This window comes from Pan paniscus, chromosome 17 (assembly GCF_029289425.2).
Source record: "Pan paniscus chromosome 17, NHGRI_mPanPan1-v2.0_pri, whole genome shotgun sequence".
Classification (NCBI taxonomy): Eukaryota; Metazoa; Chordata; class Mammalia; order Primates; family Hominidae; genus Pan; species Pan paniscus.
In genome coordinates, this window is record NC_073266.2 from 96,946,628 (window position 1) to 96,973,341 (window position 26,714).

At 57.5% G+C, this 26,714-nt stretch overlaps 2 protein-coding genes across 12 annotated transcripts in view; both read left to right on the forward strand.

Moving 5' to 3' along the window:
* Window positions 1–2,295, forward strand: part of ATP9B (ATPase phospholipid transporting 9B (putative)) — a 322,333-nt gene extending 320,038 nt beyond the window's left edge. For all 3 annotated transcript variants that reach the window (XM_008952694.5, XM_003827309.6, XM_055102568.2), the window contains one exon: window positions 1,175–2,295. In XM_008952694.5, the coding sequence (XP_008950942.2) occupies window positions 1,175–1,311 (137 nt within the window). In that variant the 3' untranslated portion in view covers window positions 1,312–2,295. The remainder of the gene's footprint in view (window positions 1–1,174) is intronic.
* Window positions 2,296–19,803: 17,508 nt separating this feature from the next.
* Window positions 19,804–26,714, forward strand: part of NFATC1 (nuclear factor of activated T cells 1) — a 136,346-nt gene continuing 129,435 nt past the window's right edge. For 4 of the 9 annotated variants that reach the window (XM_034943402.3, XM_057300454.1, XM_057300455.1 and 1 more), the window contains exon 1: window positions 19,804–20,225. In XM_034943402.3, the coding sequence (XP_034799293.2) occupies window positions 20,099–20,225 (127 nt within the window). In that variant the 5' untranslated portion in view covers window positions 19,804–20,098. Of the gene's footprint in view, window positions 20,226–24,160; window positions 24,355–26,714 lie in introns of those variants that run through there. The other 5 variants (XM_034943403.3, XM_034943405.3, XM_057300456.1 and 2 more) reach the window with 3 other exon arrangements.

Here is a 26,714-nt window from a genome sequence, read left to right on the forward strand (position 1 = left end):
CATTAGTCATCTGCAACATTTTTTTTTTTTTTTTTTTTGAGACAAAGTCTCACTCTTGTTACCCAGGCTGAAGTGCAGTGGCACAATCTTGGCTCACTGCAACCTCTGCCTCCTGAGTTCAAGTGATTCTCCTGCCTCAGCCTCCTGAGTATCTGGGATTACAGGTGCCTGCCACCACACCAGGATAATTTTTGTATTTTTAGTAGAGACAAGCTTTCCCCATGTTGGCCAGGCTGGTCTCAAACTCCTGACCTCAGGTGATCCACCCACCTCAGCCTCGCAAAGTGCTGGGATTACAGGCGTGAGCCACCATGGCAGGCCTACCTTTTTTTTTTTTTTTTTTTTGAGATGGAGTCTCACTCTGTCCCCAGGCTGGAGTGCAGTGGCATGATCTGAGCTCACTGCACCCTCCACCTCCCGGGTTCAAGCAATTCTCCTGTCTCCACCTCCCCGGTAGCTGGGATTACAGGTGTCCACCACCACGCCCGGCTAATGTTTTGTTGTCTTTTTTGTAGAGATGAGGTTTTCCTATGTTGGCCAGGATGGTCTCGAACTCCTGACTTCAAGTGATCCGTCTGCCTTGGCCTCCCAAAAGTGCGGGGATTATAGGCATGAGCCACTGCGCCCGGCCTGCAATCTATAATGCTTTGGTTTTGTTTTTTCCATTAAAAGAAGAATGAATTATGCCCGGTATGCAGGTCAAACAATTCTGCAGTCAAGAAAACCTGAGGCCGGGCGCGGTGGCTCACGCTTGTAATCCCAGCACTTTGGGAGGCCGAGGCGGGCGGATCACGAGGTCAGGAGTTCGACACCACGGTGAAACCCCGTCTCTACTAAAAAATACAAAAAATTAGCCAGGCGTGGTGGCGGGCGCCTGTAGTCCCAGCTACTCGGAGAGGCTGAGGCAGGAGAATGGCATGAACCCGGGAGGCGGAGCTTGCAGTGAGCTGAGGTCGAGCCACTGCACTCCAGCCTGGGTGACAAAGCGAGACTCCGTCTCAAAAAAAAAAAAAAAGAAAACCTGAGATTTGGAGCTGGGCCCCTGTAAATGCACAGTGATGTTTCCGTGGCAAGCTTAGACCGTCTGGTGGCCTGGCCAGGTCTGTGGCTGTGGCCATGAGGGCCCAGGGCTTCTTGGTCAGCTCTTACCTTTTTCTCTGTTTCCTGCCAACAGATGTTGCCTTTATCACCACTGTGACCTTCCTGTGGAAAGTGTCGGCGATCACCGTGGTCAGCTGCCTCCCGCTGTATGTCCTCAAGTACCTGAGGCGCAAGCTCTCTCCTCCCAGCTACTGCAAGCTGGCCTCCTAAGGGGCTGTGCACCCCCAGCGGGCTGGCCCCAGCACCTTCTGCCCTTCCCAGTACCTTATGCCCTTGCCAGTGAACGCAGGGTTTGCCATTGCTACCAAGCAAGCACCACGAGAAAGGGAGGGTACGCCAGGCGAGCCCAGGGCACAGATGCTGAGACAGCCTCTCCCTCTCAGTGCAGGGACGTCACCCCTGCCAGGCAAGCCCAGGGCACAGATGCCAGGATGGCTTCTCCCTCTCAGTGCGAGGCTTCACCCCTGCCAGGCAAGCCCAGGGCACAGATGCTGAGACAGCCTCTCTCCCTCTCAGTGCAGGGACGTCACCCCTGCCAGGCAAGCCCAGGGCACAGATGCCGGGACGGCCTCTCCCTCTCAGTGTGAGGCTTCACCCATGCTAGGCAAGCCCAGGGCACAGATGCCGGGATGGCCCCTCCCTCTCAGTGCGGGAACGTCACCCCTGCCAGGCAAGCCCGGGGCACAGATGCTGGGACGGCCTCTCCCTCTCAGTGCAGGGATGTCACCCCTGCTAGGCAAGCCCAGGGCACAGATGCTGCGACAGCCTCTTCCTCTTAAGTGTGGGGCCTCACCCCTGCTTTTCTTTCTTTTTTTGTATTGTCAAAATTGTATTTCCATATTGAAGCAGCTTGAGTTTCTACTGAAAATGAGCCCGAATTATTTCACTATTACTGTAAAGGGTTCATCTTACTCTGGCATTCTGAGAATTAGACTGAAAGTTTAATTTCTGCAGTTCCCTAACATTCAAATTCTTTCTTTGATGTTATAACACAAAGTCATTCCTACTCAAATGTAATAAAATTGAGGCTCCACGGAGGCCCGTGTCCACATCAGCTGCAGCTCCCGCTCAGACAGACGGCCTGCCCCACAGCCTGCCCTTTGCTGAAGACACCCTCGCTTTATACTTGCATTTCGCTTTTCAGTAAAAACAGTCAAGTTACTGAGTTCTCACATAAAGAGCTCTTCTCACACACTCTAAAGGCAAGTTGCGTAAACATTGGCGTTTCCGAACGCAATTCCATCGCGGCCACCAATGTAAATCATTGCCCAGAGACTTTGCTGCTAGCACGCGTGTCCTTCCCATCCTTTTTCTATTTGCAAAATCACACTCGAACACCATTTCTATATATAGAGATCAGCTGTCCTGTAAAACTCACATCCCCTAAGATGGCCCACTTGCCTGGTCATGGGTTTCCTATTTTATTTGGCTGGAAACACGCACCGATTGAGGTGGATGAAAGCCTGTGCGGCTGCCCCGCTGCATTCATGGTGTCGCCCAACCAGACCCCTCGCTTCTGGGAAGCTGGGAAGGTCTTTGGGGCCAGGAGTTGGTTTTCTCAGTTGTGTCCTGTGCCTGGGGTGTTCCTCGAAACCGGTGTGTTGTGCCGTCGTCTGCAGCCATGCCTGTTCTTGGAGGCCTCAGCAGAAGTTGGTCAAACGCCAGGCCTCTTGTCTCAAAGGAGAGTTTCTCCGTATTTTCCACGCAGGCGGCAGCCTCCGCCAGGAGTTTCACCTGTTCATTTTCTTCCGCGTCGTTTCCCATCAAGGTGGGCCCCGTCACCTGAAATGCTGGCCGAGCTGTGTGCGTGGGGTTCCAAAGGCGTTTCACCAACCAGCGGAGGGACTGCCCAGCACCCCCCCGCCGTCCCCCGCAGCTTTTCAGAGGAGAAAATAGGCACAGAGAGCAATAAAGCTGCCTTTCTTCCCGATACCGCATCAGCGCCTTTTGAATGGAATTCCTCGGCCGTCATCTGTCGGCGCTGGAGCATCCTGACTTTCCAGACGGGCCCGGCCCTGCGAGGGCGCGATTTCCTGCGTTCCCACAAGGTGTCGCTGGCGTCCGCTCGGTGATCTGGGCGTGTCTGGTCGCTGCCGGAGGCTGCCTGGGAGTTTCCCTTCTGTGCACCGAGTTGGTGTCGCCTGGAAGTCACGTCCTGGCTGGGGCTGACTTGGATTTCACCTGTCTTTATCGCTTCTGCCGCAGCAGTTTGCGTTAGGGGCATTGGGACGGTATCTTAAGTCCACAGCCAGCAGCTCAGGAGATGGGGTCACACACTCAGGCCTCGGGGATGGAGGCCAAGGGCAAATCAGAGGCTGCTGCCCCGTGCACCTTTAAAAGTAAACCACCCACCTGTGAAACTGATTAATAGAATAATAACATTGTAGATAACCTCAGAAAAGCTGAACCCCTGAGCCTTTGGGAATAACACTGCAGTACAGCTTTCAGATACAGAAACGACCAGCTTTCGATCAGTTGGATCCTGATTGGGAGACAGTTGAAGATTTGTCTCAAGAAATCGAGATGTATTAAGGGCAGGTAGAGACTGGAGGAGGAAGGGGTCTTTTCCTCCGTAAACGAAAATCACCCCCTGCGGGGGCTGCTGCTGTGAGGGTTAAATGAGATGCACAGGGCGTTGCCAGCAGACGACGGGCATGCAGCAAGGCAATCAGAACAGGGTCTGTGACACGGATTTTCTGCTAAGGAAAATAATAGCCCACTAAAGGGTCATTAGATCGGCATTAGATCTAGTTCCAACTCTAGTTCAGGAGCCAGCTCAGGTCAGGCGAGGAGTGGAGAGGCTGTGTTTCCACCTGCTTGCGGCGTAACCTCATCGCTTTTTAGGTTCTGGACCTGTGTCAGCCCTAGAAATTCTGAGCCGGCCGTACAGCCCCAGAGGCCTTCAGGAGGGCGCCCAGCCTGGGGAGAGCATTCTGCATGTGTGGAGTCGGCGGTGCTGCATGAGCAGGAGCCCATTCCTCGCTTCTGCGTGTCATGGGCAGCGTCCAGTGCCGCGCTGGCCCCGTGTTTCTAGGTTTACATGTAGAGGCGTGACCCTCACGGTCCTGTCCGCGGCCCGGAATAGCTGGTCACAGGAAGGTGCGTGCTGCGGAAGAACCAGCAGGGCCCGCAGCCTCAGGAGACTCCTTGGAAAGGGGAGGTTGAAGCCGAGACCGGGAAGATACAAGCAAAGCCTGTCATCAGAGCAGCTCGTGCTCAGACCCGAGACTGGGGCCTGGTGCTCTGGGGTGATGAGATCAGAGTGCCAGCCGCTCAGCAGGGGCGGCAGGCAGGCGAGGATTCGCTACTGCTTTCCATAGTCTCATCCGATTCCAGTTCAGTGATGGCCAGGCCTTGAGGGCCGCACTGCGTTCCTGGAGCCCATAAGTCTGTACCCCCGATGGCCACCACCAGTGCCTTCTTCTCCTGTGAGGGCCCAGCAGACAAACTGGTCGCAAGACCCCGACAGTGGACCAAACAAGCTGGCCTTACCTCCCTTCTGTGATGGTCGTGGGCAGGCCCAGATGCACCCTCCCTAGGGTCGGGGACTCCGCTGGGGTCAGCACCTCCAAGGGCCCCCCCGGCACAGCTGAGCAAACCCCTTGGTCCCACTCAGCAGCAGCACCCCCAGCCCCCCAGTCCACTGCACAGGGCCAGACTCGGCCTGTGGGCACCACCCTCAGGCCTGTGTGTCTCTTTACAAAGATGCCTTATCCTGGAGACTTCCAGGTTAGTTGCAGAAATCATGCAGAAACCACGGAGCTCGCACAGCAAACTGTCCCCCACCCACCCCGCTTCCCCAGCACATATGTCCTGGGCCATAGAGGGGACGCCAGGCCCACCTTGCTGGGCTGCAGGTCCTGCCACTGCAGATGGGTGTCATTTCAGGCGGTTCCAGAAGGGGGAGCCAGAAGCCACGAAATGGCACCTGCGAGGCCACCAGGGCGGACATCCCAGCTCTGGCTCGGATTTTGGGGGTTAGAGAAGCGGATGGCTTGGGGATTCCTCTGAATATGGTGTCCTGTTGAGCGCCAACAAGCAATCCCTGAAACGGTGTCCCCAGGAAGGCCAGTTTGCTCTAGCTGAAGAGTTTCCAACCGTCCCACGGGCACTTGTACAGAGGAGGCATTACTTGTGTCTGGATGGGAATTGTGTCCCCCGCGGAGGGCTGCAGGGCAGCCAGAACTCCCAGCGCCCGTCCCAGGTGCCAGTAGGCCCCTATGGTGGGCCTTGGGACCACGGCCAAGCAGAAGCCCAGGAGGAAGGGGGTCCTCCTGCCAGTTCTGCCGAGTCCTAAATGCTTACTGCTAATGACAGGATTTTCCAAAATGGATTGTCCTGCACCTGTGGGCCTAGAAGGGAATCCAAAAATCCTCCAGCCCCACCTCCACCTGGGTCCTGAGAGTTCTGGGACCAGAAGTCTCCAGGCGCTGAGCTCGTCGGCGCTGGGGGTGGACGTCGCCCTGGCTGTGACCCAAGATGCGAACAGAAGTGTTGGGGTCCGGATCTAGAAAGATGGGTTAGCACAGACATCGTTTGGATTCTAACAGACCATGTCCTGGAAAAGACACAACGTGGCCTTTGGAATATTCGCCCCTCGTTAAGGAAGAGAGGGAGGCCCTGAGATCAGGCGTCGCTGCAAGTCAGAAATCTGGATTCTTAGGTGAAGTCTCCGTTTTAAAATTGGGCTCCCAGCACTTGTTGGTGTCATTGGGTTGCCTGGGATACTGTGTGGGACAGCTGAGGGGCACCGTCTGCCGTGGCCAGTTCCCCTGTCACCGCAAAGCCCAGCAGCAGTCAGCCTCAGACCTTCTTCCTGTCCTGAGAGGCCCTCTCACAGCTTGCCTCAGTTTCTCCCTGGGATCAAACACGGCTGTGTTTGAAGGCGGGAAGCCAGCAGGGCTCTTGCTCTGGAGTAATGGGATGTCATGATTCTCACTGATTTCCTTGAGGAGACCTTTCCTCAGAGGCTGCATTGCCAGCCCCGTGCAGAGCAACCCGCAGCCCTGTAGACCCTGTTCCTTCCTTGGGGCATCCTGCTGCAGTGAGGCCTGGCAGGATGACTCCTGACCTCACCCATGGGCCCAGGAAGAGACGAGCAAAACGAGGGCAGTCCCGAGTGTGCCCCTCCTCTCCCACCTGCAGCTGACCCGGGCCAGGCTGTGCAGGAGAGCTCGGGTGAGGAGAAGGAGCTGCACCACCAGCTTCCATTGCAGGCGCCCTCTGCCCTCAGGGACACTTTTAATTGTCTGCATTTCGGTTTGTCTGTAATGGGTCCAGTTGTAGTCCCTCAGAAGTTGTAAACCTAAAATTCACTGTCTGTAGGTGCTGGGGAGAAAATGCTGCCCATTCTAAATGAAGGTTTGTTCCCGTGCCCACACTGTGCGTCCAGCACGATCACAGGAAGCACTCCGCCAGAGGAGGAGAGTCTACGAGAGCTCCCAAGTTCTCCCCAAAATAGCTCGGGCGTCCATGCACAACCTCTGGGCTCTGGGACTGCCCCCTTCACTTCCATAGGCAATGGGGAGCCCCATGCAGACAGTGTGTGTTAACCAGGGTCCTGGGCCACATGTTGATGCTGACTCCCAGGCACAGATGCTCGTGCGGACCCTGCAGGGCCGGTGGTCAGGGGCTGTGAGTGCCCAGTCCAGGATGCGCCAGGCTTCCGGGCCACCTCACCCTGCTCCTCTCCTGCTGACCCGCCAGGATGCACCAGGCTCCCCGGCCACCCCACCCTGCTCCTGTCCACCCTTCTCCTGTCCCACTGCCCTGTGTCCTCTTGACCTGAGCCTCGGCTTTTGCAGCTGGGGCCATCCAGGTGGGAGTGACTGTCTATGACGAGAGAACGAGAGAGAACTGGGTCCATAGGACAGGAGCAGGGTGCCAGTACGGGGACGTCACAGCTACGGTCCCCTCACCAGGGGCACTGGCTGTCTCTGGCTCTGCCTGTTTCTAGGAACCACGTGGACTGATGCCAGCCACGGCCCCTGCGAAAATTCTTGCAGTAAGAGGAGAGCGGTGTGGGCCGGGAGAGAATCAGGCCCTGGGCTGCGCCGTCATCGCTCGGCTCTCAGCTCTCAGTGACCTGAGGACCGGGAGCCTAGACCCATTGTGGGGACTGTGCAGGGGGCCCAGCCAGGGCAGGGGGTGTGCAGGGGGCAACTGTGCCAGGGAACCAGCAGAGACGTGGCTAACAGTACAGCCTGGCTAAGAACCGTGGGGTTGTGCACTTAGGGAACCGCAGCAGCCCTGACACTGACTCATGGGGCCAGTTGAGCAGGGAGGTGCCGGCAGCAGGTGAGCTGTGGGGCCTGGGGACCAAAGCCAGCCTCCCTGGCTGTGCGGGCTGGGAGACCTTGCAGGGCTGGGGCACAGGGAACCTGAAATGCGGAACCCTAAGCACGGTCCGTGTTGGAAAAGCCCATCCTGGGCTGGTCTGGGCATCCTGATCCTGGGTCATGCCCACCTGCACCCGTGGGGCTGCAGCCTCTCCTCTGGGGCCCGGCTCGGTTGCCTCGGCTCTTCCAGGCCCTCCCCGGACCCTGCCCCAGTCCACAGGCCACCCGTGGGTTCTGAAACGCGCCCCTCAGTGTGGACTCACGAAGACAGGCCATCCCCTGCAGCCCTTCCCAGAGCCTGCAGCTCCAGCCCCACACGAGTTCTCAGGAGCACTGCGTGGCAGCAGTGACAAGGAGGTGCCCGCCCCACTGCAGGTTGCCCAGAGCTCACGGCCACCCAGATCATGCACCGGGGGACCTGCAGGTGTGTTGCTCCCAGGTGTCCAGGCTGGCTGGTCACTCAGCTGCACACCTCTGCAGCCCTGTGACAGTCACACCGCCTAGGAGGGAACACCCTGACCTGCAGCCCCCTGGCAGGCCCACTCTCCAGGCCTAGGCCAGACCCATGGCAAAGATGGGGGCACCCTGCTCCCCTCTGCCCCAGCCTCCTATGAGGACTGAAAACCTGAGAACACAGGAGTGGTGAGGGAGGTCCCTCAGCGGTGACCAGACACCACACCTGCTGGGGGGAGAGAGAGAGGGACAGAGACAGGAGAGAGATGGGGAGAGAGAGAGAGAGACAGGAGAGACACAAGGAGAGAGGAGGAGAGAGAGGGGGAGAGAGGGAGAGACATACTCCTTGTCCCTGAGGCACCCTGGGGACCCAGCGGGGCCACCTGCAGGGACCCCAGGCTCCATCCACCAAGAAGGGGCGTGTGGGAGAGCACCAGAAAGACCACAGCCCCCAGGAAGCTACACACACAGTCACCATGCCATTGGAGAGAACAGAAAGCAGAGAGCTGGAAGAGCTGCCTGCCCACCACCGGTGCTCACAGCAGCCAAAGGGGAAGACCACTCGAGTATCCGTGGACAGAGGAGGGACCCACAGTGGGGCCCAACCCATCCACAGGGATGTGACTCAGCCTTAACAAGGAAGGAATTCAGACACGGGCCACACTGCAGATGTACCTGGAGGATGTCATGCCGAGCTGAAGACGGCAGGCGCAGGAGGACAAGCCCCATGCCAGTCCACTCACTGGGGGCCCCAGAGTTGTCAGATCCGTGGAGACAGACAGCAGGTGGCAGCCAGGGCTGGGAGGGAGGAAAGTCCGTGTTTCACGGGCAGAGCTTCAGTTTGGGAAGATGAGAAAGCTCTGGAGATGGATGGTGGCGATGTTTGCACAACGTGAATGCACTTTACAAAATGGCTAAGATGGTAAATTTTATGTTATGGCTATTTTACCACAATTAAACCCCAAAGGGACTGTCCGAGCGGGACAGAGCCAGCCGAGCCTCAGGTGCAGGTGCTGGGCAGCTCTGCCGGGCATTGACCCGCGGCCCCACCCCCACCCTTGCTCCCGGCCTGCAGTGGCCACCTCGGTGTTGAGGGTTCATGTGCCCTCGCACTTTGGCAGATGCCACTTCCTGTCTCGCAGAAAAAGCAAGGCCCCGGCCGGTTTATAAAGAGCGCCCATCTTCTCCGGCACCAGAGGGCCCCAGCCCGGCATCTCGATGAGTGAAGTGTAATGAGCCAGAATTGCAGGATTAAGCTTCACTTGAAACTCACTCCGGTTCAAAACTTAATGGAAAAAATGCCTGGCAAAACTTGTTTAGAGCTTTATTGAACCAAAACACTTTAAAAACAGTTTGGGAAGCTCAGTGAACCCAGGCTGTGGCCCAGCCCCACGCTTCGCCCAGGCCGTGGCCCAGCCCCACGCTTTGTCTAGGGCAGGTTCCGTTCCCTCAAGCAGGTGATGGGAATCCCGGACTGGAGCCTGAGGCCACACTGCCAGGACCGGCCACACTGCCAGGACCGGCCACACCGCCGGGGCCGGCCACACCGCCAGGGCCTGCCTCATCGCCGCACAGTCAGGAATGCTCTGCACACGCATCAGAAGGAGAGTCGCTGAGCATCACAAAGGAAAATAGAAAGCACAGCCTCACTGCCCAAGGCCGGGGCAGAGATGACTTGCCTTGTGTTACTGCCTAATTAAACAGATTTGGGTAAACAGATTTGGGTAAACCAAGTAGTTTAAAGAAAAATGTTGGAATATTGCCATTTGAAAACTATTATTATTTTGCAAGAGGAAAACAATTGTGAGTTCACAGGGACAAACCCAAACTCTTGCCAGAAACTAAAAATGTGATTTATTTACCTCTCAACCAGCGTTAGCAAAAAGAGCAGGCCTGTGGGATCAGGACGCGGCTCTGGGCCCTCCTTCCTCAGCCCTCCGGCACTGTGAGAGGGGCACACACCCGGGGTTGGTGTGCTTGTCCTGCGAAGTGCAGAACAGAGAAGAGGCTCCGAAGCACAGAGCGCCTCTGCCCTGGGCTTTGCACACATTCCTGACTTCTTAAGACGCAGCTGTGCAGGACCATTGCATCTCCGTGAAGCTGTCCTTATTGGCCTCAGGCTGACCCGGGCCCCTGGCACTCGAGGGCCAGGGAAGGGGTCATGTCTCCCTGAGACACACATGTGGCATCCTTTCCCCGCCCCCGTGCACACCAGTGGAGTGTCAGCTCAGCCCTGTTTGTGCTTTCTAAGAGAAATCGAGGTTTAAAGGGGACATTTTTTTTGCCTAGTGTGGTGTGTGAGGCCCAGATGGCTGCAGCAGCTGTGCCGGGCTTGCCCGGCCTCCTCACCGGGAGCTTCCCTCTGGCTAGAGTTGCTGTTTCATCTGCCTGTGTCCCTGCGGCCCCACCCCCGTGGAGGAAGCGAGGACCCTGTTCAGCCGTGGCCTTCCTGTGAACTAGGCCTCCTTCAGGTGCAAGTGACAGAATCCACATTAAACTCGATTGAGCAGAAAAGGGAAGTTGCTTCCTCACCAAGGTGAAGACCCCAGGGGAGGCTCTCAGGTCCCACTAGACTCAGGGGCTCAAGCAGGGCATGGAATCGGCCTCTGGAGTCCCTGTCTCCATGGCAGCCCCGGGGTCCACATCTTCCCCAGGAGGGTGCTCTTCAGGCCCCAGCTTCAGAGGAAGAGAACGCCATTCCCTGCGGCTGTGGGGCAGCAGGCGCACCTCCCTGGCCTCGGGTGGGCTCTGCCCCTGCGTGGGCTATGGCGGGAGTGGGGACATTCCCGTGACCCCCCTGGAGTTCAGGCAGTGGAGGTCCTCGAGCAAAGCTCATCCCACAGGGAGTGCTCTGTCCAGTAGGAGCATGGGGCCATGTCAGGGCACTGGCCTGGAAGGGAGCGTCTTAGTGGAGGCTGTGGGTGCTGCCAGGCCACCTGAGAGGGGACATGCATTGTAGGAAAGGCCACAGCGCACTGTGACAGGTGTGGTATCCTGGAAGGAATGAAAAACACTGCGCGTCCAGGCGCGGTGGCTCATGCCTGTAATCCCAGCACTTTGGGAGGCCAAGGCAGGTGGATCACGAGGTCAGGAGATCGAGACCAGTCTGACCAACATGGTGAAACCCCGTCTCTACTGAAAATACAACAATTAGCCAGGTGCAATGGTGGGCACCTGTAATCTCAGCTACTCAGGAGGCTAAGGCAGGAGAACTGCTTGAACCAGGAAGGCAGAGGTTGCAGTAGCCGAGACTGTGCCATTGCACTCCAACCTGGGCAACAGAGCGAGACTCCGTCTCAAAAAAAAAAAAAAAAGAAAGAAAAAAGAAAACCACTGCCCTTTGGGTTGGTTTCCTGGGGCTGCCATCACAAATGACCACAAAGTGGGTGGCTTGAATGGCAGAAACATGTCCTCAGTTCTGGAGGCCAGAAGGCACAGTTGAGGGTCAGCATGGCCAAGTGCCCTCTGGAACCGGCCACGGAGGTCCCTTCCCTTCCTCTTCCAGCTCGTGGTAGCCCCAGGTGCTCCTTGGCTCGTGGGCCATCATTCCAGTCTCTGCCTCTGTCGGCTTACCACATTCCCTTTGTCTGTCTTCTCCTCCTGTGAGGGCACCAGTCATCATTGGGGTCCCCTTAATTGACACCATCTTAACTAGATACAACTGTAGAGATGTCACTTACCAAATTAGGTCTCATTCCCAGAGACCAGGGGACTTCAATGAATCGTTTTGGAGGACGCAGTTCAATTCACAACAGCATTGTTCTGAAATAATGATTAAGCTATCTTGAGCCATTAGCAGGTGCCTCTCATTGATCTACCCTGAGAGGTGAAGGCCGTTACTATTGGTTCCCGTAGGTGTACCGGGGACTGGAATCCAAACTTGGGCTGTGGGCAAGCGCCTTCTCACACGAGAGCTGACGTGCTCTGTGAACCCGTCCCCGGGAAACTGGTCAAGTTAAAAACCCCCAGCCATTGACAGTCTCTGGAAATGGTCCTAAGGACACGCAGCAAGTGAAGACACATCTATTGAAAAAGACCTGATTTTTTAAAAAACCATCTTTACTAGGAAAGGTGAATGTATTTGGTATTTGAACCAAAGCCACCCCCTCCTCCCCTCCCCCTGCCACTCCAGCAGCAGGTCTGCTGCAGCTGAGGACACAGGTGGGTGGGGGAGAGTGACTCTGGGAGGGCAGGATGTCGGTGTTTCTCATCCTGCCCCATCTGCCTGTTGCTGGGGCTGCTAGGTCCTGGGGAGTCTGGTGGAGGGGTGGGGGCTCCCTTCTTCCCGGTCCCCACACTCATGGGTGGGAGGCTGGGCCTTGGGTGTGGCTCACTGAGAAGATAGGGTGCGACTACCCTTGCCCCCGCTGACAGGGCAGTGATTCCAGGCCAGGGGAGGCCAGTGGGGTCTCAGGATGCTGCCCCCGTCGGCACTCAACTCCTGGAGGTGGAGGCGTCACTCACACTGAGGCTCGGCACTGTCCCCATCCCCAGCTCCAAAGCATTGGCTCAGAGATTTTGCCTGGAGTGAGAAGCAGTAAGTAAAAGAGATAGCTTCTAATCTCCTCCCAAAAGAACCGACTTCATTTTCAGCAGAACATGGGAGAAGGTGAAAGCTTAGGGTCCCCTCGAGAACATGGAGGTTGTCATCAATGGCATTTGGGACATTCATGGATTTAATGAAGATTTAGCCTAGATTTAGGAATGTGATAGCTGTGAGGGGCCTCCAGGGGTCAAAACAAATATCACACATGGACATCAGAAACTCTTGCTTCAAAGAAGGCACTATTTAATTGGAGTAGTTTGTAGAGTAATTTATGCCCCCAGATATTGTTAAAAACAATAGAGCAATCCAATGGCAGCCGTGGAATTTAACAGCTGGGTATGGTCAGGGAAAGAGAGGAAGAGATCTCTATCTCTCAAAATCCTGCATTCCAGGGTGACTCTGGGCACAGGTAAGACTCCTCTCCCTAAGGAGCAAGCCAGAGGCATAACTCTGCTGGCGGAGGGGGCAGTGTGTGGAATAGCTTCACTGCAGTCATCTCAGAAGTCACTAGACAAGTAAATAAGCAAATAACAAGCCCCACACAGGGGGACCAGTATCCAGAGCTGCTATAATACATTGTCTAAAATGCCCAGTTTCCAACAAAATAGGAGGCATGCAAAGAAACACAAGACTATGACCCCCACATTTAAATTTTTTAAAAAGCAGACAACAGAAACTGCCTGGGGAATGACCAGATATTGGATTTAATGGGAAAAGGCCAAAATATCCCTTATATGCTCAGAGAACTAAAGTAAATCTTGATTAAAGAAAGCAGGACGACAATGTCACATCACGTAGAGGCTGTTGATAGAATGTATAAAAAATAACCAGTGGAAATTCAGGAGTTGGAAGGCGCAGTCACTGAAGTGAACCATTCACTATTGGGGCTCAACAATCGATTTGAACTGGCAGAAGAAAGAAAGTGAACTTGAAGATACATCAGTAGAGAGTATGCAAGCCCCGAACAGAGAGCAGATAGAATGAAGGAGACCAAGGGGAGCCTCGGAGAGCTGAGGGGCACCAGGGACGCCCTCCAGGGCACCAGCCCACACAAGGGGTTCACTAGAAGGAAAGGAAAGAGGAAAAAAGGGATGAAAAAATATTAAAAGAAATAATGGTTGAAAATATCGCAGATTAGTTTTAAAAAATAACCTACAAAACCAGGAATCTCAATGAACTCCAACTGGGGCAAGCCTAGAGAGGCCCACAGACCAACACATTATGAGTAAAAATGCTGAAAGTCAATAAGAAGGAGAAAATCTCAAAAGCCAAAATAATAAAATAATGTATCACTTACAAGGGAACCCCAATAAGGCTAACAAGTGACTTCTAAGCAGCAACGATGTGAGCCTGAGGCAGTGGGATAACAGCCAAAGGAAAGGAGAGAGGAGGAGAGGGGAGGGGAAAGGAGGGGGAGGCAGAGGGAGGCAGGGAGGGAGGAAGGAAACCCGTCAATCCCAAATCCTATACTCAGCAGAGCTTTCTTTCAAGAATGAAGGTGAAATAAAGACTTTTTCCGACAAACTGAGAGTTTGTTGCCAGCTGACCCACCTTACAAAAAATACTAAAGGAAGTTCTTCAGGCAGTGAGCAAGAAACTTTAGACAGTAATTTGAAATCACATGAAAAAAACAGAGTGCCTCTTAAGGTAATTATGTAATTTCATAAGACAGTACGAATACATATTTTTCTCTTTTTATAACTGGTGTGAAAAGTGATTGTATAAAATAATGTATATAAAACATAATGTTGGGCCTATAACTTATAGAAATGTAATATATGTGTAGTGTATTGCTAATAACAATACAAAGTGAATGAGAACAAAGCTACGTTGGACTAAAGAAGTAACTACAGATGGTAAAATAATGGTTATCACAACGTATTCTTAGGTTTGTAACATTACTGTTTACAATGTAGAATGTATAAAAGCGGGAAGGGAATGGAGCTAGCTACATAGGGATAGTGTTTTTGTGTGTCACTGGAGTCGAAATGTATATGGTACATACTAGAGCAATCACTAAAACAGTAACAAAAAAAGTTTAAAAGCTACAGTAGAAAATAATTCACTTAATGCAAAGAAGTCAATAAAGAAATAAATGAGGGGAAGACATAAGAAAAATAGAAAATGAAAAGTAAAGTGGAATAGAAATGAAAAGTAAAGTTCAATAATAACATTAAATGTGAGTGGATTTAACAACCAATCAGAAAGCAAAGGCTGTCAGACTGAATTAAGAAAACATGACCCAACTTTATGCCGTCTAGAGGAGACATGCTTTCTACTCAAAGCCACACACATAGACTACAACGATGGGAAAAGACGACACACCAACAGCGACTTCAGGAAAGCTGGAGTGGCTGCTAATGTTAGACAAAATAGGCTTTTTAAAAAAGGTTTTATTAAAGAGGAATGTTTCGTAATGATAAAAGCACTAATCTGTGAGAAAGATACAACAATGATAAACATATGTGCAGCTAATAAGAGAGCTCCAAAATCTATGAAGCAAAAACTCACAGAATGAGGGGAGAAGCAGTTCTACAACAGAGAATGGGGACTTCGATACTCCACTTTCAATAATGGATACAACAACCAGGCAGATAACAAGGCAACAGAAGGCCTGAACAACAGTATAAACCAATTAGACCTACCAGATATCTACAGCTGGCACACTCCACCCAACGACAGCAGAATACACGTTCTTCTCAAGCGCACAAGTAATGTCCTCCAGGATGGGCCATGTTCTAGGCCATCAAACAAACTCAGGCGGTTTGAGGCCAGAGGCCTCTCTTTTAACCACCACACTAGGGCCTTCGGAGGAGGCAAGCAGAGAGTTGTCAAAGAGGCCCTCAGGACTGGGTGCAGTGGCTCATGACTGTAATCCCAGCACTTTAGAAGGCTGAGGCACAAGGATCTTTTGAGCTCAGGAGTTCAAGAAATGAGCACTTATCCGCTGGGCGTGGTGGCTCACGCCAGTAATCCCAGCACTTTGGGAGGCTTAGGTGGGCGGATCAAGAGGTCAGAAGCTCAAGACCAGCCTGACCAACATGGTGAAACCCCGTCTCTACTAAAAGTACAAAAATTAGCCAGGTGTGGTGGCGCACACCTGTAATCCCAGCTACTTGGGAGGCTGAGGCAGGAGAATCACTTGAACCCGGGAGGTGGAGGTTGCAGTGAGTGGAGATCACACCATTGCACCCCAGCCTGGGCAACAGAGCGAGACTCCGTCTCAAAAAAAAAAGAAAGAAAAGAAAGAAAAAGAAAAAAAAAGTGAGCATGTATTTTGCCAGAGTCTGGAGATTAGAATTAAATTAGCAAACCAGAATTATAGAAAAAGCTATTTACTTTTAAGTAAACAGCTGAGTTTTTTTTTTAAGTCAGTGTGAACGAAGCTCACAGCCATGGTTGGAGCTGAGAAAGAAGGATTTCCCTTTAGTTATGCACCTGTGTCAGCACCTTCTGACTTTCCTTCTAAAGTCTGGGGTGTTCCTGAGGATCCGTAAGTTTGGGGTTCAGGGTTTCTACAGCATGCTGTTACTTGTGAAACATCTCTTTAACCATGTCCCAGAGTTGCCCAGGAGTTTAAGACCAGCCTGAGCAACATAGCAAGGCCTCATCTCAACAACAACAAAAATTAGAAATAAATTAGCCAGGTGTGGTGACATGTGCCTGTAGTCCCAGCTACTCAGAAGGCTGAGGCATGAGGATCACTTGGGCCCAGGAAGTTGGGGCTGCAGGGAGCCCTGTTCATGCCGCTGCACTCCAGCCTGCAAGACAGAGCAGAAAAAAAGAATCAGGATCCTGGGCAGAGGGAGGAGAGGGGACCGGGGTCCAGCAAGCACTTGGGGATTGACTGAATGGCCTTGGGGAGAGATGACTCCAAAGTCCTGGAGTGGGTGAGAATGACTGCGAGTGGCTTTTAGGTGGGGAGGTTCCTGCCTGGCCACTCCGGGAGGGGACGTGGGGCTGAAGGGTATCAGGTGCCGTGCTGAGCAGTTTGGCCTTGATCCTAATGCCCTGAACACACGTCTAGGGTAGGAAAGTTGACTGATCCATTGGTGATCTGAGTTTTTAGACATGGTGGTAGTCCATGAGGTGGGTGTTCATGCTAAGAGTTTAGACAGGGAAACCTATGAAGCCCTTAGCAACGCTCCAGGGAAGGGGCGTGGTTAAAGAGATGTTTCATAAGTAACAGCATGGTATAGAAACTCTGAACCCCAAATGTATGGGTCCTCAGGAACACCCCAGACTTTAGAAGGAAAGTCAGAAGGTGCTGACACGGGTGTATAACTAAAGGGAAATCCTTCTTTCTCAGCTCCAACCATGGCTGTGAGGTTCATTCCCACTGACTTTAAAAAAAAAATCTCAGTTTACTTAAAAGTAAATAGCTTTTTCTATAATTCTGGTTTGCTAATTTAATCCTAGTCTCCAGACCCTGGCTAAAGAAATGCCCATTTCTCCAGATGGTCTCAAGAGTCTCTGGACATCGTGGGGGCCCTTCCCTGTTGGTTGGAAGGTGCCTCAGGAAGAAGGGGGTGGATTCTGAGTTGAGTCAAAACCTCAAAGACCCCTGATGGGAAAAGCTCTCAAGTGACCACCGCTGTGGGCCAGAATGCAAAACTGCAGGAACAGAACATTCGCAGGAACAGAACACAGTTGTATTAAGTGATTTTCCCGAGCAGGAAGTGGCATCTGGCCTGCGGTTCAGTAGGGGGAGGAAAGGGTGGGCGCACCTGCCCCTGGCTGGCGCACCTGCCAGGGAGCCCCACGCGGCACCGCGTGTGCCGAGCGCCCCTGAGGATGGAAAGCCCCACGCGGGGCAGGTGGCACCCACCCTCCGAAGACGGGACGGGATGGAGCGTTGAGCTTCGGGGCAGCTCCGGCCCGGCCCGCGCTGGAGACGCCCGCATCTGCCAGGATGGCGTCTCCATAGCCCTGGTGCTCACACATGACGCCAGGAAGCCCCAGCAACAGTGACCGCCCAGGCTCTAGAAAATATTGGACGGGGTGGATGAACACCCAAGTGCGCTCTAGGAGAAGGGATTTGGCACCCCAAGGGGCTTTTAAAACGGTAAGCTTCTAGGGGTGTATTTGCCCCCAATAATCCATAGAAACAACAGTCATCTAAAAATAGTCTTGTTTTCTGTCCTAAGCTCCTTTTAACTTTGTTAGTCATCACCAATCCTAAAATAAAACCCGTGTAACGTCTCCCCTAGTAGCGGCTATAAACAAACCTACGAGGAGGCAGGAGGAAGAGGAAAGGGGCGCAGGGCGCTCGGGGAGCAGAGCCGGGGGCCCGCGGTGGCCGCAGAGGCCGGGCCGGGGCGCAGAGGCCGGGCGAGCTGGCCGCGCTCTGGGCCGCCGCCTCCGGAACTCCCTGCGCCTGGCGCGCGGCCACCGTGGGCCCGGCAACGGCATTAAACAGAGGGAAACAGACCCGGGATTCCGTCACCCGGGCGGGGGGATAAGGAGGGCTTTGAGAGCAGACAGGAAAAGGGAGCTTTTCTGCATGGGGTGAAAAAATTACTTATTGAAGAAGGAGGAGGAGGCAGCGGAGGAAGGGGAGGGGCGGGAGGAGGAGGAAGAGCCGGCCGCCCCCGCCCCGGCCCCGGCTCCTCAGGAGCCAAGGGCAGCCTCGCCAGGTCGGTCCCGGGTTCGAGGACCGCGGCTGGGGTCGAGGGGTTCAGTCTCCCACGTGACCGGCTGGGCGCGCCCCGCCAGACCCGGCCTCGGGATTCCCTCCTCCCGGCGAGTCTCCGCCCGCCCCGTCCTGGAGGTGGGGAGAAGGGCGGGGAGGGGGGGACGGAAACTCTCCCCGCCAAATTCTGGCCCCAGGCCTGGGGACACTCGCGGCGGGAAGATTTGGAGGGGAGGGGAGAGGAGAGGGAGGGGCGTGGGGGCGCGGCCTCGCTGGAGTCCCCCTGACCCCCCGACCCCCGCCCACCGGCCTGGGCGTCCTCCCGCGGCCCCCTCCTCCCCTCCCGGCGCCGGGTGCTCTGGGGCGCGTGCCACGCCTGGCTCGGCGCCGTAGGGGCCCCCGCAGGTAGAGACCCCTGGAAATGGCCTCGACGCCGCAGGAGCGAGGCGGCCACCACCCCGCTAATCCGGGCACGTCTCTCCAGGCCGAGGCCTGCGGTGGAAAAGCCGGGGTTCCATTTGTGCTGAGTCGGGGCGGCCGAATGGAGCCAGGCCTCGGGACGCGGGATGGACGGGCTTTGGCCGCGCACCTTCGCGGGTTCTGCAGCGCCCGACCGCCTCCCCGGGCAGGGAGGAGGCGCTTGTGGGGGGCACCCACGGGGCACAGTGATCCCTGGGGGTCTGCGGACCTCCTGGGCCCCGCAGCAGACACGAGTTTAGCCTTTGGGTTTAGTTTAAATCACATAAGGGTGTCCTGCAATCGATTTATGATTTCTACACACCAGACACTTTAACCTCCAACCCCCTCCATCCAAAGCCAACAAGAAAATGCGGTGCCGTGTTGGCAGCTGAGCTGCGCCCGAAGAGACGCAGGGAGACGTGAGAGAGGAAAGTGTGAGTGGCCGGGGGGCCTCCCCCCCGTCAGAAGTCGCGCAGTCGCGCCCATAAAACGCCCCCCTCCGGGCGGCTAGGGCAGGTGAGCGCGTCCCCGGGCCTCCCCACGCCGGCCCCTGCCACAGGCCGTCTAGGTCGAGCAGATATTTACAGAATAAAAATGACAGTAACTCGACGTCCCGGGACGGCCACGCAATCTGTTAGTAATTTAGCGGGATGGGAATTTCCTTTCTAGGGCCTGCCAGTGAAGCGCTTTTCCAAATTTCCACAGCGGGGGAAGCCTGCGATTTTACATAATGACTTCAGCATGCCGGGCTTTCTCGACACCCCTCCCCGGCCCCCGGCCCCCGCCCCCCGCCCCTTTTCCAGCAGGGTCGGGCTCCCTCCGGACACCCGCGTGGACTCAGGCGTCCCGTCTGGCCCGTTCGCCCCGGTTTCCCCCGCCAGCCCCAGCGCCCCCCTGCCCGGCCCCCGGATTCCCCGTTCCCGCCCCTACGCCCCCATCCCCTCCCCGTGCGCCCCCCTGCCGTGTGCCCCCTTCCCTGTGTGCGCCTCCCCGTGCGCCCCTCCCTGTGCGCCCCCTTCCCCGTGCGCCCGCCTCTCCGTGCGCCCCCCCTCCCCGTGCGCGCCCCGCCTCTTGCGCCCCTGCCCCCAGGCGAGCGGCTGCCGCGGCGCGGGGAGGGGCGGGCGCTCGGCGACTCGTCCCCGGGGCCCCGCGCGGGCCCGGGCAGCAGGGGCGTGATGTCACGGCAGGGAGGGGGCGCGGGAGCCGACGGGCCGGCGGGGAGGCGGGGGAGGTGTTTTCCAGCTTTAAAAAGGCAGGAGGCAGAGCGCGGCCCTGCGTCAGAGCGAGACTCAGAGGCTCCGAACTCGCCGGCGGAGTCGCCGCGCCAGATCCCAGCAGCAGGGCGCGGGCACCGGGGCGCGGGCAGGGCTCGGAGCCACCGCGCAGGTCCTAGGGCCGCGGCCGGGCCCCGCCACGCGCGCACACGCCCCTCGATGACTTTCCTCCGGGGCGCGCGGCGCTGAGCCCGGGGCGAGGGCTGTCTTCCCGGAGACCCGACCCCGGCAGCGCGGGGCGCCCGCTTCTCCTGTGCCTCCGCCCGCCGCTCCACTCCCCGCCGCCGCCGCGCGGATGCCAAGCACCAGCTTTCCAGTCCCTTCCAAGTTTCCACTTGGCCCTGCGGCTGCGGTCTTCGGGAGAGGAGAAACTTTGGGGCCCGCGCCGCGCGCCGGCGGCACCATGAAGTCAGCGGAGGAAGGTAAGCCCCGCGCGGCCTCCGCCCCCGGACCCCTGCGCCCCCCACGGCCCGGGCCGCGCCCCCCGACCCCGCCCCCGTCGCCCGCACGGAGGGGTCCCGGCCAGAGGACGAGGTCGGCCGGGTCTGTGCGCCCAGGGAGGGGCGCGGCGCGGACCGGGAACGGCGTCCCCCAGCTCCCGGCAGCCCGGTTCCGAGCGCGCCTTCTGCCAATAGGTGTCTCCTCTGCCCCAGCGCTGAGGGCGCGAGGCGAGGCCGCCGCGGGTCCCGCCGAGGAAGCGGCTCGCAGGCCGGCGATTTGGGGACGGGCGAGGCTGGGCCGTCAGGACCGCAGAGGGCACGTGGGAGGGAGGAAGGGAGGCTTCTTTGGGAGTGAAGGATGCCCCGTGTCTTCCTGAGCGAGGCAGAGCCACCCTCTGGCGCCAAGAGCGCGGTTTGGGGGTTCTGCGCCCCCCACCCCCACCCCGAGCTCGTGGCGGCGTCTCCCTCGCGCCGCGCCCCTGAATTCCCCAGGGCCGAGCCCGTCACGCCGGCTCCTGGACCTGCAGGACCAAAAGATCCAAAGCGCGGCCGCAGCACAGCCCCGAATTTAAGCCATTTTGAAATCCTATAGGCAGGAGTTCCAGCCAGAGAAGATGTTTCAGGCAAGTTTGAAAAGGAACCGCCAAGTTTCGAGCTGCTTCTTTATAGTGAAGAAAAGATGGCACAGTGTGGGTCCCTGAAACCCGGTGTGGGGGGCGCTGAGACCCCCCTGCGGCGCATCTCACATTCCAGCCCCCCACCTTAGCCCGTCCCCGGCACACACCCCTGGCGATGCCGGGTGGGCTCCTGCAAGTGGCTTTGAAAATACCCTTGGAGAGGTGTGAGCATACGACTTAGGGATTAGGGGTTGCAAATGCTAATGGAAATTGGAAGACGCTTTTCCAAATTCCTTACCAGCTCTGAAATACTTTATATAATTTATTTAAAGAGCGCCAGCACACCTGCCAACATATGTATTTCATAAGGGCAGACGTCCTTCCGAGCGCTGCCGCTTCCTGCGCGACCCTGATAACTGCGGGGCTTGCTTGAGAACCGGGCTCCCCCAGCTCTGGAGAACTCGCCGGTCTTAGCAGAGCTGAGCACAGGGCCGTGAGCTCCACGGAGGGGGGTCCGTGTGGTCGGTGCCCTGACGCTTCACGGGACGGGAGGTAGACACCACTTCATCCCAATGTTAGAAAATGTTGACATGTTTAAACCATGTCCCGTGTCAGTGTTTTACACAATGTGCTCTTGCTAGTAGCAGAGTTTAAAAAAATTTGTTTTTGTTGGAGTTTCAGTTTTAAATCCTGCGACACTTACGCCGCAGTGTTCATTATCACTCCCTTTAGAAAGGCAGGTCTTTCCAAGTTCAGATCTCTGTACCTGAAGAGCCGGTGGCCGACCTGTAGTAAGGAGCCCCTTTCTTTTACGCCAGGAAAAAACACGACGGGGCAGTGGCTAGTTTTCGTGTTTCCTACTGAAGAAAATAAGCTCGAAAAGGTCCCTGCTGCGAGGCAGTGCGCCGGGCAGCGACGCCCGGCCGACATGGGTGTATTTTATGAGGGCTGCAGAACTGGGCCAGCCGGAAAGTGTAATCTAGTCCTTGATACACACAGGCCGGCAGCATGGGGACACGCGTGGTTTCCACACCGGCCATCGCTGAGACCACCGGGAAAAACTCTGAGTCCTTCTGAGTAGGCCCCACGAGGCCATTCCTGGCCCATCTGAGGACCTGGGTGCCTCCCCTGCGTCCCTCGGGTTTCGGGACCATCTGGGTGGAAGCTCATTAGGCGTCGTGGTTCCTGAAGGCCCCGGGCTTGCTTCCTCATGGAGAACGCAGAGAAGTACAGGCCTGTAGGTAGCCACCCAGTCAGAAGTCGCTCCAGACACAATGCCCCACGGGCTGGGGCCAAACAAAGCTCACCCTGTTCTCTGCCACTTAACTTCACAGCGTTGTTTCCCAGCTCAGATTAGAAAATGGCAGGGCGCTGGCACCCCGCTTCATCACACCCAGCGGGGCTTCTGTCTCCGCAGACATCCCCAGCCTCTGGGAGGATGCGTCCAAGCTAAACACTTCCATGGAGACACCCAGTGTCTGTGGAACGGGCAGCTTTGAATCTGGACCAATAGCTCTGAACCATTTGCAGGAAGGAAGCCCAGCACTGGGGCGGGGGAAGGGGGGGCTCCTAGGAGCAGCAGGGGAGCCGCCCCACCGACCCCTTCTCTGGGATGGAGACCAGTGCAGTCCTAGGACAGCAGCAGTGAGCCTCCATCCCTGCAGGGCCCGCGGCCTGGGGCCACCAGCAGGCGGGACAGTTTAGCAAAAAGTTTTAGTCTAAACAGATGATAAGGGCTGTCATTTGTGTATAATTTTATGGTGGGGGTAAAAAGGTGGCTGGAGTTTTAAAAACAATGTACAGGCCGGGCGCCGCGGCTCACGCCTCTAATCCCAGCACTTTGGGAGGCCGAGGCAAGCGGATCATGAGGTCAAGAGATCGAGACCATCCTGGTCAACATGGTGAAACCCCGTCTCTACTAAAACTACAAAAATTAAGCTGAGAGTGGTGGCGGGTGCCTGTAGTCCCAGCTACTCTGGAGGCTGAGGCAGGAGAATCGCTTGAACTCGGAAGGCGGAGGTTGCAGTGAGCAGAGATTGCATCACTGCACTCCAGCCTGGGTGACAGAGCGAGACTCCGTCTCAAACAAACAAAAACCTGTACAATGAAAAGAGAATGAAACGTTGTGGCTTCTCAACAGAAAACAGAACTTCCACTTGCCCAAGGTCGGCAAAAGCAGCAAAACTAAAACAAAACAACGCTCCAACATCCATCCCAAAGTCAGAAGTATTATTAGAAACTAAATCAGGCCACACGGAACGATGGCTTATCACTGGAGAAAACCAGCCAGTGAAAGGGTCGCGGGAGAAGCCCGGGGACGACCCTGGGACTGGAGGGTTTCTCGCCTCTGGAAAAGGCAGTGCCTGCGGGGCAGGCCAGAGGGAGCGCTCCGAGGAGCTTTGGGGTTGCCAGCCTTGACACGCGCACCCCTCCGCCCGGGCCGACTCCCCTCCGCCCTCAGACTCCCACCATCCTCCTACTATTCCACATGTCGGGTGTATATGGTGCGGAGACCCCGGGGGAAGTTAGAACACGCGGCGGGAGAGGCAGGCCCAGGGCGGCCTCAGCTAAGCAGCCCGGCTTTCCGGATCCCCGCCGCGCACAGGCTTCGGGCCGCCTAGGGTGGGACCCGAACCCGCCTTCCCGCCCCGCTCAAGGAGGTCATCTTTGGAGGTGCCCCTAGAAGGACCGGCGGGTTTCCCGCGGGGCGGGGGCGCGCAGGGCGGGTGTTTGGAGGCTGGGGACTCGCAGGAGAGGCCGGTGGGTGCCGGGCCCCCCGCAGGGGGTTGCAGGCCGAGGGGCGCGCCACGAACCCAGCGGGAATCCCTGCGCTTCCCGGCACCGTCGGGCTGAAATCGGGGTTCCTAGCTTTGGCGGCCTCGGGCTGGGACCTCCCCACTCCCGGGGCTCCGCAGGGCGCGCACGTGGCGCTCGGGGGTCACCGTTGCAGCCGCTTTCCCGAGGAGGCCCGGATTGAAAACTTCTTTAAAAAAAACTTAAAAAAAAAATTCCGTCGCCCTGGGCGCAGCCTTAGGTACCTGGTGCCGCTCGTGGGGTCCCGACGCCCCTACCCCCGGGTCCGGAGGAGCCTGCGCCGGGCCGGGACCCCCAGGGCACAAGAGGCCGGGGGACCCCTGCGGTCGCGCGCGCGCGAGGGGGCGGGGGCGGGGGGACACGAGCCCTCGGCCGGCGCTCGGCCCGGGGAGTTTATTTAAAACTCGGAAGCCGGCGGCCGCGAGCCGGTTGTTTATGTAAACCCGGAAACGCCCCGGGGGGCGGGGGCGGGGCGGGGACGGGGGGAGGGGCGGGGGTCACGTTACGCGGAGGACGCGCGGGCAGCGCCGGGAGAACCGAACCCCTGGCGGCCGCGACCCCGGCTCCGGCCCCGGCCCCGGCCCGACCCGCCATGACGGGGCTGGAGGACCAGGAGTTCGACTTCGAGTTCCTCTTCGAGTTTAATCAGCGCGACGAGGGCGCCGCCGCGGCCGCCCCAGGTGGGTCAGTCCCGGAGGGCGCGGGGGGCGCGGGGCCGGGTCGGGGTTTGGGGGCGCCCAGGCCCCCTCCGCGTCCTCGTCGCTCCCCGGGGACCCCAGGAGTCCCCGGCGCGCCCGGGACAGAGGGGCCTACGGCGGGGGACGCTGCAGTGCGGGGCGTCCTGGGCTCGGATGCGGTTCCTCCGAGCGCTCGCGGCGGGGTCCTGGGGGAGAGCGCAGCCCGGACACGGGCGTGGACGAAGTGGTCCCGGACAGAGGGCTGGTGGCGCTGCCAGAGGCGGAGAAGCCCCCCAGCTCCCCCAGACACCCTCTCCCCGCCCCGCGTCCCCCCCCGACCTCCCCGACCCCTCCCCCGACCTACCCCCCGCCCCCCTTCCCCTGGCCCCCCCTCCCCCACCCGACTCCCGACCTCCACCTCAGCCATCCTCCTCCCTCCCCCCAGCCACCCTCCCCCTGACCTCCCCGCCCCTGCCGCCGCCTTCTGGCCCTTCCTCCCCACAGTCACCCTCCCTTCCCCCCCCCCCGCCGTCTCCCCACGCCCCGCAGACCCCCCCAAGCCTCCAGCTTTCAAGTTTACCCGGAGCTACCATGACCCCAGCCTTTTCTTTCATTTTCTCTTCTCTGTGTCAGAAATAAGGGTTTCAGGTAAACAAACCACAAATAACTCCCCACTCCCGAAGAGCAGCGAGTGAGTGGGGTGGGCACCCCTGGGCCTGGGCCCCTCTCCCGCTGCCCGGGATCTCTTCTGTACAGGTCACCCCAGGCTGGTCACCGGCCGCCCCTGTCTGTGCCCATTCTCAAGGCCTCGTGTCTGCCCTCCCCGCGCGGAGGTGAAGCCGGAGGAGCTTGGCAAGCAGGGACCTCCGCCGAGTCTGTAATGAGGGTCATATTTTCCGTATCATTCACTACTCTCTTTTAAAAACTCCAACGTCTTGATCATTTTTTGAAAATAAGCGCTCCAACCAAACCCGTGCTGCCTGCGGTTCTCGACTCACCACTCCCCAAATGTCTTCCCTGCCTGGGCCTGGGTTCTAGGTCTTTGGGGTCAGTGGGAGCCAAGGCAGATGAGGGTGGGAGAGAGACATGCCGGAGGCCCTTCCCACCCGGGCTGCCTGTGGCCCTGGCGCCGCCTTCCAGAGCTGGTTCCAGTCCTCCCCGGCTTGAGCCAGGGCATTTCAGCAGAAGAGTTTTCTACCTGGTTGTGCCATGCGAGAGTGTCGCCCCACTCCCGACCTCTCTTTATGGGGTGAAAGTCGGTCCCACGAGAGTGTAGCCACCAGGGTGGCCCCTCTGGGATCTGTTGGGGTGGAGGCTCCCACACCCATGCAGTCATCGGGGGCCGGGTGGGACCTCCCAGTACACCCCCGGTCGTTCACAGCGTGAATCACTGACTGTGGGCCTGCGACGGGCCCAGTGCCGCCAGAACCCAGGCCCTACACCCCAGTCAGAGGCCCAGGGGGCCTGCAGGACAGTGTGCGGCCCTGGGCCCTCGGCCCTGGCTGAAGATTTCACTGCTTTGCCTCCTTGAAGAAGCACAGGGGGTAGTTATCCCCATGGAGCTGGGTCTGCCCGGCCTCCCAGGCCTCCAGGGTGGGCTGTGCCACACTGGGCACTGTGTCTGGCTTGGCAGGTGCTCAGCGCACCCCCAGTGACAAGGGCCACTTCCGTACCTCCGTGCACACGTGACTGTGCGCGACAGCAGCCTCAGGGGAAGGACACCGCTGGCGGCGGCATCCTCCTGTGACTGCACAGGTAGCTCCAGGCTTATCCGGGAAGACGCACAGGAGGCCAGTCTCTGCCCCTCGAAGCCTAGTCTCAAGGACGCCACAGTTTATACACCATTTTGAGGTGGGCGGGCTTCCTGCTGGCATCGGATATGGGGACCCTGGTGAACATGGGGTCTCTCCTGACCCAGAAGCAGGTGGCCGCCTTCCAGGTGGGTTCAGGACACAGTCCTCCCCGGCACCCACCGGGCTCATTCCCCCAAAACACTCCTTGAGCAGAATGAGTGAAGCCGTGAACCTCACCCTCGCAGGCACCCTGGGCCCTCCGGAGCTGCGCCCTTCCCTGGGAGCCCCGCAGAACTGGACTGCTGGCTCTCCAGGCTGCTTGTGAAACCTCTCTGCTGTGTCCTTGCCCCTCCAGAGGCCACCGTGGTTTTGGGCTTTAGGAGTTGGGGCTCCGAGCAGGAGAGGCGAGAGCTGAGAAGAGCCCCTTCCTGCTTTTACGGTGTCAAGAAGTTGCTAGGAAGGGTTCTTTATGTATCTCATACGTTACGTGTCCATATTGTGTTTTCCCGTGAGACACCGTGCTGTTTTCTCCTTTCTTTTTATTACCATTATTACTGCATTTTGATGATG